At 42.0% G+C, this 14,366-nt stretch overlaps 1 protein-coding gene across 1 annotated transcript in view; it reads left to right on the forward strand.

Annotated features, from left to right (window-relative positions):
• Positions 1 to 9,693, forward strand: part of LOC311149978 (arf-GAP with coiled-coil, ANK repeat and PH domain-containing protein 3-like) — a 94,071-nt gene extending 84,378 nt beyond the window's left edge. The window contains exons 15-24 of the mRNA XM_084187198.1: positions 32 to 240; positions 2,151 to 2,315; positions 2,474 to 2,691; positions 2,841 to 2,942; positions 3,086 to 3,178; positions 3,394 to 3,623; positions 4,039 to 4,148; positions 4,424 to 4,534; positions 4,724 to 4,785; positions 8,359 to 9,693. Coding sequence (XP_084043324.1) covers positions 32 to 240; positions 2,151 to 2,315; positions 2,474 to 2,691; positions 2,841 to 2,942; positions 3,086 to 3,178; positions 3,394 to 3,623; positions 4,039 to 4,148; positions 4,424 to 4,534; positions 4,724 to 4,785; positions 8,359 to 8,465 — 1,407 coding nt within the window. The 3' untranslated portion in view covers positions 8,466 to 9,693. The remainder of the gene's footprint in view (positions 1 to 31; positions 241 to 2,150; positions 2,316 to 2,473; positions 2,692 to 2,840; positions 2,943 to 3,085; positions 3,179 to 3,393; positions 3,624 to 4,038; positions 4,149 to 4,423; positions 4,535 to 4,723; positions 4,786 to 8,358) is intronic.
• The last annotated feature ends 4,673 nt before the right edge of the window (positions 9,694 to 14,366 follow it).

Below are 14,366 nucleotides of genomic sequence, written 5' to 3' on the forward strand. Positions count from 1 at the left end.
CTCTGTTTACCATGTCTTTTCTCACCACTAGCGTCTGGACAGGACAGCCTCACCGTCTGTCAGCAGTATCGACTCGGCCAGTGAGCCTCGGGAGCGTAGCATGAAGGGGGAGAGTATTCTGCACCGCATCCAGTGTCTCCCAGGCAACGAGTATTGCTGTGACTGTGGCCAGGCCGACCCGCGCTGGGCCTCCATCAACCTGGGCATCCTGCTTTGCATCGAGTGCTCCGGCATCCACAGGTAATGTCTGTTTGTATGGAGGGCAGGGCATCCTGCTTTGGCATTCACAGGCACTGTGTGTCTGGATGGACAGGAGACATCTGGGTCACCTCAGTTTATATAGAACTTAATCTAATAAAAGTATACTAGCTAGAATAAGTATAGCTACATATTAGCTAGTATAAATGTAGGATAGCTAGCTTGGCCTGTCGAGAAAGACTACATAAAGGCAAACTACACTGGCCACACATATTGTTGTATGGACTATGGTCTATGCTAGACCTAAACTACTTTTGGGTGTAGATCAATGGATGTAATGTAGTAGCAGCAGATTGTAGCATAGGGCGAGGGGTGATTAAGGGGTCACTTGTGACTGTTTCAGACCATGTTTCCTACCATGTGCTGGTCTCTTGGATCTGAGAATATGAAAGAGTCCCAATGGCCAAAAGGGTGCCTTAGCCTTACCATCTGCTTAGCATAGGGCACGTTCTGCCACACCCCCGCTGGGATTACTATGCGGCTAGGCTCCTTAAATCTACTTATTGGATCACGCTGTGTTTGATTGGGAGAGCTTATTGCGTGAGTAGACAAGATGGGAGTTAGACGATAAGCACCACAGCACTGAGACACTTCAAATATAATGCCATCCCTTTAATAGTGAAAGTACGCAATTGTTGACTAACCAGGCCAAATCAAGCAGAAGATTCCTGTCTGATACCTGTCTAATGTCCTTAATTTTATTTAATTTAATTTTTTTCACCTTTATTTAACCAGGTAAGCCAGTTGAGAACAAGTTCTCATTTACAACTGCGACCTGGCCAAGATAAAGCAAAGCAGTGCGATAAAAACAACAACATCACAGAGTTACATATGGAATAAACAAAACGTACAGTCAATAACACAATAGAAAATCTATATACAGTGTGTGCAAATGTAGTAAGTTATGGAGGGAAGGCAATAAATAGGCCATAGTGCAAAATAATTACAATTATAATTTAGTATTAACACTGGAGTGATAGATGTGCAGAGGATGTGCAAATAGAGATACTGGCATGCAAATGAGCAAAATAAATAACTATGTAAATAACAATATGGAGATGAGATAGTTGGGTGGGCTAATTACAACTGATGCTTAAAGATAGTGAGGGAGATAAGTGTCTCCAGCTTCAGAGATTTTTGCAGTTCGTTCCAGTCATTTGCAGCAGAGAACTGGAAGGAATGGCGACCAAAGGAGGTGTTGGCTTTGGGGATGACTAATACTGTAGCGCTAGGGTTGACTCTAGCACTCCATACATCATAGATGCACCCCACTAGAGTATTTGTCAAGCATTAGGCTAGATGGGAAAGTTTCCCTCCATTTATGGTTTACTGCAGAGATGCTGCAATTATCAATGCTTATGTAATCACCACCTCCTCTGGAGCATCTGCTGAATATTCATGATCTGTTTCTCTCAGAGCCTGTCTTCTCACAGTGTTGAGACGAGATCACATGAGGCTTCTCATTAGAATGGAGGAGGGATACACAGAGACACTATCTCACACAGTTTCTTTTTTGGCATGCCGCGCAGCAGTTGCCTGGATACCAAAAGGTTTTGTTGGTGGAGCGGCGATTTGCATGACATTGAGGGCAGCTACTCTGTTTCCCAGGGGATAACGCCTGTGTGATTTGAAACCCCTACTACAGCTATTCAACTGTCATGGAGCTTCCTGTGTTGCTTATTAGGGGAGGCTATTACAAAAAGGCTATTTTTCCTATTACGTCTGCCTTCTTAATGTTGTTATAAGCAAAGCAAGGAAAAAATATGTGCATCATGATGTTAACAACACTAACTTCAAAAGCTTCCTACCCAATAATAACTATAGCCATGGAACTTGAATACATACAGGATTCAAATGCCATCACTTTAAGACTTTTTGTGTCTCTGTTGCAGGAGTTTGGGTGTTCACTGCTCCAAGGTGCGCTCTCTAACGTTGGACTCATGGGAACCTGAGTTACTCAAGTTAATGTGCGAGCTGGGAAACAGTGTCATCAACCACATCTATGAGGGAGCATGCGTGGAGCAGGGCCTGAAGAAACCAGGGCCCTCAAGTTCCAGGTAAAAACTGCCTCTATGTTATTTTTCTCTTTGAATATTTAGATTATCAATTGTTTATTGGTGGAGACTAGGAATGTCCTCTGAGCTACTGTGTATATATGATGGTAGATGCTAGGGTCATCGTCATCAATCAATGCTATCCATGCTATCCTCTGCAGGCAAGAGAAGGAGGTGTGGATCAAATCTAAGTACGTGGAGAAGAAGTTCCTGAAGAAGTTGGGGGCCACCGAGGTGCTGGTGAATGGCAGGCGAAAGTCAGAGCGCCGGTGGAGTGTGAAGAAGTGCCGGAGACACAACAGTGCCACCACAGTGCCCAAGACCCGACGAAAATACCGCCAGGAGCCGGGCAGTGCCTCCCCTGCTACCCTCTCCTCAGGTACCCTAATTGCTCTTCTGGCACTAGAGAAAGGATACCTTATTTATCTTTGTATCCATATTCCTGATAGTGCTAAACCATAAGCTGACAATGAAAACCCAGTACATAAGACATGTAATATTTAGACATTCCCTCCTTGTGCTTAACAGCAGCTTCAGCTCTAGAGAGGAAGTTCCGACGAGAGTCACTGTTTTGTCCAGATGAGCTGGACAATCTCTTCTCTTACTTCGACACAGGATCTGGGCCTCGTAGTAAGTTACCTACCCATCTAATATACAGACACTACACCCTAAACCACAGAGATACTTGAATCCTCTATGTGGTGTGTAAAGTGAAATAGCTAGCAGCAACAGTGACTAATGTGTCCCTGGCTTGGCTCCTATTGGCCCTGCAGGTCTGAGCAGTGACAGTGGCCTGGGCGGCAGTACAGACGGCAGCACAGACATCCTGGTGTTCGGCTCAGTGGTGGACAGTGTCACAGAGGAGGGTAAGAGAAACCCATACCTGTAACTGATGGAATGGAAGACAAAATGCACAACATATAGGTTCAGCCATTGAATTGAGTGCCATTTTCAAAAAACCTGACAATTGATCGCAATCGTCCTTAACTGCCCTTGAGGGGATAAATAAAGTTGTATTGAATCCTAGTTGTCACGGTTGTTTTTCTGGTTTTGTAACTCTGCTGCTTCTGTCTCTCTGCAGAGCGTGAGGTGTCAGAGGGCTCTAGCGGAGAGGCTGAGATGGAGCCGGAGCGTGAGACCCAGTCAGACCCAGAGGATGGGCGTGAGCTCCATCCTGGGGCGCTGCTCTACAAGGCCTCCCAGGCACGCAACCTGCCCATCATGGCCGAGGCGCTGGCCCACGGGGCTGACGTCAACGCCGTCAACGACGAGGATGATGGCAAGAGCCCACTCATACAGGCTGTGATTGGGGTGAGTCATTGTAATAACAGGCAGGCTTGTTCTTAGTACACTGGCAAAGGCAGTCCTTGTCATTCACAATGAATAGTGTGGACGCGCTGGATGCATCTTGCTGAAATATTATTCTTCAGTAGCCTCAACTGACAGAACTGCAACATACATCAATGCATGCATCTATCCATACAGCATGTCTATGCATGATCACAATATTCTAAAAATGCACCAAGTATTGGGAGCATATTTAGAGTGTGCAATTTTCTGTCATAATTTTGATACAGTTTACCTTCCGTTAGTCAGCACCTCTACGAAAATGTTTGGGTGTGCGTCAGCTTATGCTTTTTACTGACCACAATATTCTGTCACATTTTATTGTGCGTTCTTTGGCCACTTGGAGAGAGCCTCATGACTTGTGTGTGTTCCATTCCAGGGCTCTTTGATAGCCTGTGAGTTCCTGCTCCAGAATGCAGCTGACGTCAACCAAAGAGACGCAAGGGGGAGGGGGCCGCTACACCACGCCACATATCTGGGACACACAGGGTGAGTAGGACCGAAGCATAACACGTTCCCGCTTCCTTACTATTGTCAATGGCCTTTTTGAGTCACTAGTGAACATTTTAAAGAATAGTTTTCATGGACAATGGTGTAGCTTGCAAAGCAGAGTATTGTTCAGTTCTTTTTTACATTAATATTGTTCCTCAGGCTAGATGGTATAAATGACAGAGCTGCTGAGTACAGATATTTTAATGCTGATTAGATGTGGGAGCGTTCAGTACATGTTCACGTCTGATCTGTCTCCATGCTGCCCTCTACAGGCAGGTGTGTTTGTTCCTGAAGAGAGGAGCCACGCAGAACGACGGGGACGAGGACGGCCAGGACCCTCTGAGTATCGCTGTGCAGGCAGCCAACGCAGACATCGTCACCTTGTGAGTTTCAGTGGGACACCACCCTGTCCCTCAACGTACTCAGCCTCACCTTCACACAAACCTTTGAAATACATATTATGACCAGGGTTAGCTTGGTAGACCACTGTAGCTCCTCACTTCGGGGAAGTATGAGTGGATCCATCTAACATGTTGTGTTCCATCCCTCTCCCCCTCTCTTTTTTCCCCAAGGTTGCGTCTGGCCAGAATGAACGAGGAGATGCGGGAGTCGGAGGGACCGTTCGGCCAGCCAGGTCAATACCCCACCAGCAGCCCCACTGAACAGCAGTATAAGAAATGCATACAAGAGTTTATCTGTCTCAACATAGCTGAGTGCTAGAAGTCAGTCACACTGCCTAGTCCTGGTCCCGTTCAGGCTTTCCCTTCTGGTGATGGTTGGAGGGGAAGCCAATAGTATACCAGGACTGTGGCAGGACAGGCCTGTTGGGAATCTTGTGCAGGAAGGAACGTTGTCCAAAACACACATTTCTCTACCAGATTCCCCACACGCTGCTGTCCCGCCCAGCTTCATGGTTCTTCTCTAAAAACCTGAATTCTTCTTAAGTGTTCTACCCAGTGCTCTAGACAAAATAGCAGCAAACTAACATCGTTCAAACGAGGCCACACCAGAATATGCCAACTACTATTCCCTCAGGCTTATCAATGGTATATGATGTCAATATTATTAACTCTATCATGATGTCAAACTGTACTGTTGACTTGGACTGATAATGGCAACATTAGTTCAGAGTTAGATCATTTGTCAACAAATGGTTAGGGACCAACTTTATAATCGACTTTATAAGTTCATTTAAATCATCTTTACTATACCATAATGTACCCTACCTATACCCATGTCAAGCGAATTAATTCAGATACTCTATATTCATTTGGAGAGTGGACAGGTGTTTGCTTGTGGTTTTCAAGGTAGGGTAGTGTGCTCCGAACCAAAGACCAGATCAGACCAATATGTTGCACATTACTTTCATCAAGCTACTCTCTACCTGCTCATGTAACAATACCAAATCACTATACGGTAGTCTTGTCAAGGGTATAAAAACAGACCTTCAAGGCCTGTAAGTCGTCTTTATATCTAGTCAGTTATTACAAATGTATGAATTCTGCTCCAGCTGTGTTGTGGCATGAGGTGGTTCTTTAGTACACGCATGTCGTGTGAAAAGGGGCAGGTACTTATGAATTTCATTTAGGTGATTAGACGGGATAACAATGAAGCTAAGTAACAACTGTGATTGAGTGTAGATGATATGTATTATTTATAATTTCATAGATTTTAAAGCAACATTATGCACTTTTCCTACCAACAATGATTTGAATTTAAGTTGGTTACTTTTTGGTATTTTCATTTAGTAGTGTAGGTTTTTACCATAATTTATGATGAACTGCCCAGAGCAATAGTGCAATGATCATTTAAATACAGATACTCTGTATTTTTTGTATTAATTTTATTAATACGATGCAGATGGTATTTTTTTAACTGGATATATTTTGTTAGATTTTATTTTCCTTAGCACTCACACACATAAGGCCAGTTAACCTTTACTGTCATTTCTTCACGTCTCGTCTTGGAAAAGACAACCACAACTCACAATCTTATAATAGAAAACGACTGGGATTTACCTTAAACTGCGATGAGATGGAAGTTTTTTATATAATATGAAAACTCACATGTATTAGGTACAGTATTTGTATATGTTTGTCGAAAATATTGACTTATTATGGTATTATGATGTATCATGGCTATACAGTATTAGATTAGTTCTGGGTTTCTTGGTTAAATAGTGCATGGGTTGCCGTTGCCCAGGTCTTTCAAAGCCATGTTGGTTTTGTTTACTTAATTAATCTGTGTATGTTAATATTTGATATATTGTTAAAAGAAAATAACTGCGTGTGCTGCCAAATCATGAGAACTGTACATAAAAAGACATTGCAGAGGTTAAATCTGTGGTCTATGGTCAAACTGAAACTGAAACTAAATATATTGGATAGAATACCCCATAACATACAGGCATAGTTTCCCATTGACTTCTACAGGCCTATGAGAACAGCAGAGAAAGCTTGGTCCATGCAAACATGCCAGCTTTCCCTCTAGCTCCTCAGAATGCCAACAGTGACCCCCTTCTCTGTAAGCACTGCCTATGTACACACTATACATGCAGTGTGTACATAGTGAGAGGGTGACCACAGTGCCCAGGTTTCCTTTGATACTGTCCAGTGGCTTACTGCCATTTTGAAATAATCTTAAACAGGAAATGTAATTAGTTGTCCTCGCTTCAGGCTAGTAACAACTTATGTTTGGCATTGCGTTTGTGTTGCTTGAGTTTACTTCAAGCCAAAGACCACACAAAGTTCAAGTCATTTGAGGAGAAAATTATAAGGAGTAACAAAGAAGACGAGACCAAGAGTAGTGACTCTAATTAAATATCTGGGGAACAATGTTATGACCAAACAATGCCAATGATTTGCATCAAGCCACTAAAGGTTTACATGTTGTACAGTACAGTGTAATGAGTCAGTGGATTGATTAAACTATAGGTTGACTAGGTGACTGTTCTGCTGGAAATATGCTAAAAACTATTAACACTTAAAACTGCTTGCAACTTTGAACTTCTGTATTTTTGTGTTTCTGACTTAAATCTGTACATTTTCTTTGTATATTGTTAGAGAACACGTGTCTCTGAATATCTTTGTGCAATTTACACTACTGCTACATTTATGTTCATTTCCTTTTCCTAATGTCTTCTAAAATGAGAAAATACTGAAAATAAATGAAAGATGTGATTCAAAGCCTAACTTCTCCCGCTGCTTCTTGCTTCATTTATTCAGTTCTTTATATAGCACTGTTATAACAGTTTCCCTCTGTCACTACAACTAACCGCATTAACCTGCACTGGCAGTGCACTTATTAGTCAACCCCTGTATGTCCAGGGTGAAGATGTAACAACATGACAACACATTTTCAGAGATTAGAAATGTTGTCCTCTGACATTTAACTCAAGTATGGGTTCAAATGATATCTATGATCAATCCAGTTTGCCCCTATAACATTCATGATTTACAAAACCCCACTTGTTTCAGCACTTTATGTTTTCAATTTGTCTCATAAATCTATTCTCAACCGTTTATTGAAAGTCCTAACTACTGGCCACTGTAGGTGGTGTGCTGCTTAAAGAAAAGGTTCACGCGTTTTGAATGTTATATTGTTTTTGTGCATCTCTGAGTGATGTTCTATTGATTCCCTGGGTAATGTCATGTGTATCTGAGTTATTGGCGTTCAAGTAGGCAGAAATTCGGCCGATATGACGTATCACCATGATAAAGTTGCTCTCACTACACTGGAAGTTAATAGTGATAGAAGTTTTCACAATCTAAAAGTTCCTATCATACATTTCAGATTTCAATACTGGCCGATGTCATAACTCGGGAGGATGTCTTCTCTCGAATGAGCCATTGATCATAGACACACACAGGAAGAGATTGGAATGTTATTTTTAATTAGTCAAGCTGAGAATTTCTCATGGGGTCGAAATGAGTTCGACTGGCTGTAACCATGGTCACCAGAAAACTAAAGCTTGAGAATTTAGAAATAGAGTGGTGCCTAGACTATGGTTTTGTTCCTCTGCTGATGTGGTATCTAGATTAGAGGCTCTGTTGTTTTTGAAAATCAGTTCAGGTTTTGAACAATCAATTACATGTTTTTTTTAAACACAAATTCCACATTATTGTATGGTAGGCCTACTGTTATTTACCAGATCAATTTAATGCAATTCTTGATGATAATGTTCTGTTACATTGCTATCCTTTTTCAGGAGACACTACTTACCTGGATATCTTCCGAGAGTTTTCTCACATGGCCTCACACAACCCAGAGAAGCTGAAGCGGAGGAGTGTGCATTTCAGACACTCTTTCAGGTAGCCCACGGAGGGATGAGATGTCTGGGAAGTCATACTTGAAGAGTGCAACAGTCACTTTCCTGACATCATTACAGATTTGCATAGTGAATCTATCCCCCTCATATTCAGAACCTGACTTCACTAATCCTCTTAGATCCTCAACTCATAAATGTTCTTCACAAATGAGAACCACTATTGCCCTCTCCCAAATTGCCCCACTACAGGTATTATCTCTGCTGATAATCCCAATACTGCCTCACACTAAATTACTCCAATCATCATAGTGGTGAAACCACTTTTGTCAACATGCACTACAGTATATGGGAGATGCTATCAAGAATAATTGTCACTCTGTTACAAACATCTGTGGATTCTTAGATGATGTTCATGTATTACTTATTTGACAGAAGACGTTGATGCTTTCAGCAATTGGGAAGCATATTTTGTTGGAGAATGCTGTATGTTACAAATGTGTGAGATGCATATTCTGTTATCAAATCAATTATTTGTTTTGATAACTTTTTGTAATGTAGCCTGTACTTGCTTTATGAGGATTTGCTGGACTTGTCCTCTCTTATTCACCGTGTGACATTGTTTTTAAGTGTTGTTGTTCAATGTTAACTTTAGATAAATCCAAGCACTTAACAGTTTCTTATCCTGTGATCTAGATAGATGTCAGGAGTCTTTAAGCATTATACGTTTTCTTCTTTGTGTGCTCAGATCAGCTTTATTATTTTGTTCAATGTACCTGTATAGAAGGAATATAAGCATATTATTTACATTGCAAAATGTTTAGTTTTTGTGTATTCTGCTGTGTGTTTAATGCATGCCTTTGGTCCATTTATATTTCTTACACATAAACAAACTTGAATTAAGCAGCAATGCCTCCACACTATAGCCCATAGGCGTGCAGCTCACTTAGGATAAACGGATAGGGTTGTTTACTGTGGATACCATCCAGTTCTTTGAAATGTGTTGTAATGTCAGTATTATTTTTTTTTAATACATTTTGTTTTTATTCTGGAACTATATGGAAGGTGATTTTTTATTTTGACTATGCTGGTATAGTCTTCATATTTTGATAAAATGTAATGTAAAATCTCTTTATATTCATACCACTACAAATTTCAATGCAGATATTGTATATAAACGCTGTAGAGGCAAAATGCTAATATATCTGAAAGGAAAGTTATTTTGTCATGAATATTTTTGGAAGATGTATGCCTCTTGAAGGGTGAAAATAAAGAAAGTCTCTTAAATCTGACAATTTTTTGTTGACACAGTGGTTCGTTGCCTGACTGGCAGTTAAACAAATTACACAAGACTGATGTGTCCATATTTCTGAAACTAATTACATTTAAGGCCAGGCGCCACAGGCTGAAATGACATTTTTGCATCTACATATCAATTTTGAGATTTGTTGGAATTTTGGGCCATTAATATTAGTATTTTCAAAAAGTAAACATAAAAATGTCAAAAACTTGATGAAAATGTATATTTTCTTTAGTTCATCATACTACCGTCATCAACATTTTAATGAATTTTAACCACTTAAAATTGACATTCATCAATAATTTCAAAGCTCACTACATTAAATTACACATAATGTAAAAGCCCATTTCATAGAGAATGTTACAAACTGGAATATATTCAGTAACTTACTTTGAAGAGATGGTGATTGGTAGTTTACATTCAGTGTACTTGTCTTTAACTGCCATTTCCTGAAAAAAAATCTCAGCTTCAGAAGCATCTGCATTCACCAAATTGTGTGTGGTTATCCTTAGATATATTCTCCAGACTTGCCCAGAGGGAATTGTTGATATGTTGTAAATTCTTTATTCTAAATAACATTTATTTTTAAAACATTGCATTTTACGTGCATGTCTTTAGTATTTTACAGATAGAAAGATGAAAAAAGTATTTATCCACAATCTGCTCTGGATAAGTCCGGTCCTGGAGTGTCTTAACAAATTTTACCAAAATATTTAGACTGACTTCATCCAGTGTCCGGAAAAATTGATTTGTGCGATATGCAAATATGCACATATTTAATTAGATATCACCTAATTTGTATATTTTAATAGAATATTTCAGAATTCTTTTTATACCAAAAGGGATTATATTTGTGTCTATATTCAACTGGTAAAAGTATATATAATATAATTCTTGAAAAACATGACCATTGGTTGGCAGCACTCTGATGAGTTTGAGAGTCAGAAGAATGCAGCATAGAAAGACAGTTTGAGATACGAACCATGTTTCCATCCACAGTTTTTATGCCCATAAAGTCATACCATATAAAAAAAATCATGACAGCTGTGATGGAAACTGGAAGTGTCGGTACAATTTTATAAAATGCCGATGGATCATTATTTAGTTCGACATGGTGGGATCTTTTTGTGTCAGTAAAATAAATGATGCGAGAAATGGCAGAAGAAACGCCTTCATGCACATATATTGATATAGCCTAACCATCATATCAAAGTAAACTTGGTGTCACGAGATGATATGTTGTGTGGTCCTCCCACTACGATTCAGGAAAGCATGCAGTTTATTACGCTACAGATGAAATAAGTTATGATGAACTTCACAGGGTGGTGAAAGTACACGGTGATGAGCTAGATGCTTGTCAGTGGGTGCTGTAGGTGGGTGTGGTGCAGGAATCAGGCGCAGGACGCAGAAACTTAGTCCAAAAGACTTTAGTGAATACTCACTCAATACACGAGCCAAAAAGCCCGGAGACGAGAAAATACGCACACAGGCGTAAACCAAAATGTGCACTAACATGTGCGAGACCCCTCCTAAACAGAGGAGGAAAACAACGAAGTACAGATGACCAACAGTAGCGCACAAACACGACAGCAAGGACAATCACACACAACACCTGACAAACACAACGAGAACTTATAGGACACTAATGAGCACTAAACGAAAACAGGTGTACAACATCAAGACAAAACCAAACGAACATCGAAACATACAACGGTGGCAGCTAGTACTCCGGAGATGACGACCGCCGAAGCCTGCCCGAGCAAGGAAGAGAGGCAGCCTCGGCCGAAACCGTGACAATGCTCCTTTCCAATAAATATTGAGGGTCTTAAACTCTTATTCTGGTGACATGATGATCAATGCTTGGCTGCCATTTGACAAATACAAATTCTCTCTCTCTTTTGCCCATAATAATCTCATCATGTAGGCTATACCCGCGCTGTATCTGTGGGCTGTTGTCTAGAGCACACGACCCGCACAGGTAGAGTAATAATAACAACAAAGTCACACCGGTGTTGTGCCAGCGTGGGAGGATGTGCCTCCGTGGTTCATATAAAACCGTACATCAGAAAGATTCAGAGCGACAGGAAAGTACTGATGGTCTTCCAGGTATTCGTTGAACCATAGTTACATTCGTAACTTCCGTTCTATTTCATGCCTTTCAGGCCTTCAGTACGGTTGAAAGTATGGATGACTCATACCAACAAGGTCACGAGGAATAGAACCACTAACCTCTGATTAATGTGCCGATGCCACTGGGAGAATGGCAGACCCCATTGTGTGGCAGGATGCGACGTTGACCTTGTAAAATCTTGAGAACGTGCAGGTTGACAACCAGGTATCAGATTAACATATCTCATTCAGGGGGACACCTCTCAGCACAGCCCAGGATATGGCCGACATTTCTGGTATAGTGACATATCACACCCTCTGGAACACGCTGGCCTACACCGTTGTAGGCCTGAGCGATGACATCCACGATCCAGTGTGAAAGCCTCTACTTGCACAATACAAGGCCTTTTGACTTCCCACTGAAGCCCAGGAAAACACCTTGTAAGAATTGGCCGATGAGGTAGTGGCCCCCTGTCGCTTTACCATCAATGCGTAAATGGTTTTCCGGTATGGCTGTGGCATACACCTTTAAGGAAGAGGTAGAGCGACCTGAGTCCAATAGTGACTGAAGGAAGCTCAGTATGACAGGTATGGAGCAAGACACCGGGTTCTCCGCCCTGCTAGAGCTCCATTTGATAAACAGCTTCCAGCAGACATCATCCTGGTTGATAGTGCTCTGGCGTTCTGTAAAGTCTCGATAATAGTCGGATCGCAGCCGATCAGTAGAGGGTCGGGCTCTTCAGAGGCTACAATCATAGCTGTAGTTGGTCTGGGCTGGGATGCCATATCCTGCGGTCCAACTGTGAGAGCAGATCTTGTCTGGGTAGCAGCTGCCATGGTTCTTCCTCCAGAAGACTGAGGAGAGTTGGAAACCTTAGCATTGCTAAGATCAGGGGTGGTCGGAGGGAAAGCATACAGCAGGCCCTGTGGCCATGTGTGGGCTAAGGCATCCATACCCAGGGGGCTGTTTGTCTCTATCAGAGAGAACCAGCGGGAGCAGTGGGATGTTTGCTCTGAGGCGAACAGGTCCATATATGCTGTTCTGAACCGCTGCCATATCATCTTCACTACTTGTGGGTGAAGTCTCCATTCCCCCGGGGGCGGTTTCTGTCGCGACAAGAAATCAGCCACCTCGTTCACCTTGCCTGGCAGATGGATGTCTCGTAGGGAGGCCAGTTGTGGTACGGCCCATGTCAGGAGTTGTTGGGCCACCTGTAGGGACCGTACAGACCTACCTCTGATCGCATCAGGACATGTTTGTGTTTGAGAACAGACAGAAAGTGTTTCAGAGCTAGGTAAACTGTCTGATGTTCTAGCATGTTGATGTGCTCTTTCCTCCAGTGGGGGCACCACTCTCCACGTACAGTCCTGTGTTGCCACACCGCTCCCCAGCATGTTAGTGAAGCATCGGTCATCACTACTTTCTGCCTTGATGCACGCCCATCAGTTGTTGGAATGTCCATACTTTCACCAATGCTTTCAACCGGAATTGTTGCGAAGAAGCAGAATGCTGTCCACGTACTGAGGGGTTATACACGCCCTCATGGTGCGGGAGTTCAAAGTCACACCAATAAAGGTGACCTTTTGGCTTGGTGTGAAGATGCACTTTTCGTTGTTCACGGTAAGACCCAGTGCATTGACGTGGGTCAGTGCTGTGCTCTCGGCTGCACGTTTTTGAGAGGGGGCGCAGATGATCCAGTCGTCGAGGTAAGAAAGGATCTTAATCCCCTGTAGGTGGAGGAAGCTCAGGGCTGCACTCATGCATCTTGTGAAGACTGGAGGAGCCAGGGAGAGGCCGAAGGGTAATACCGCAAACTGGTATGCCTGGCCTTGGAAGGCGAACCGCAGAAAACGTCTGTGTTCATAGGGACGTGAAAGTAAGCGTCCTTTAAGTCCAGGGACGTGAACCATTCCCCTGTGGCAACGGTCTGGAGAACGTCGACCATCCGAAACATATGAAAGGGGAGAACTTTTAGGAAAACATTGAACTCTTTTTAATCCAGAACTGGACGGAAGCCTTAGTCTTTCTTCGGACCCAGGAAATACAGTTGAAGTCGGAAGTTTACATACACTTAGGTTGGAGTCATTAAAACTCGTTTTTCAACCACTCCACAAATGTCTTGTTAACAAACTATAGTTTTGGCAAATCGGTTAGGACATCTACTTTGTGCATGACACAAGTAATTTTTCCAACAATTGTTTACAGACAGATTATTTCACTTATAATTCACTGTATCACAATTCCAGTGGGTCAGAAGTTTACATACACTAAGTTGACTGTGCCTTTAAACAGCTTGGAAAATTCCAAAAAATGATGTCATGGCTTTAGAAGCTTCTGATAGGCTAATTGACATCATTTGAGTCAATTGGCGGTGTACCTGTGGATGTATTTCAAGGCCTACCTTCAAACTCAGTGCCTCTTTGCTTGACATCATGGGAAAATCAAAATAAATCAGCCAAGACTTCAGAAGAAAACATTGTAGACCTCCACAAGTCTGGTTCATCCTTGGGAGCAATTTCCAAACGCCTGAAGGTACCACGT

Source organism: Coregonus lavaretus (genome assembly GCF_964263955.1).
Source record: "Coregonus lavaretus genome assembly, chromosome: 22".
NCBI lineage: Eukaryota > Metazoa > Chordata > Actinopteri > Salmoniformes > Salmonidae > Coregonus > Coregonus lavaretus.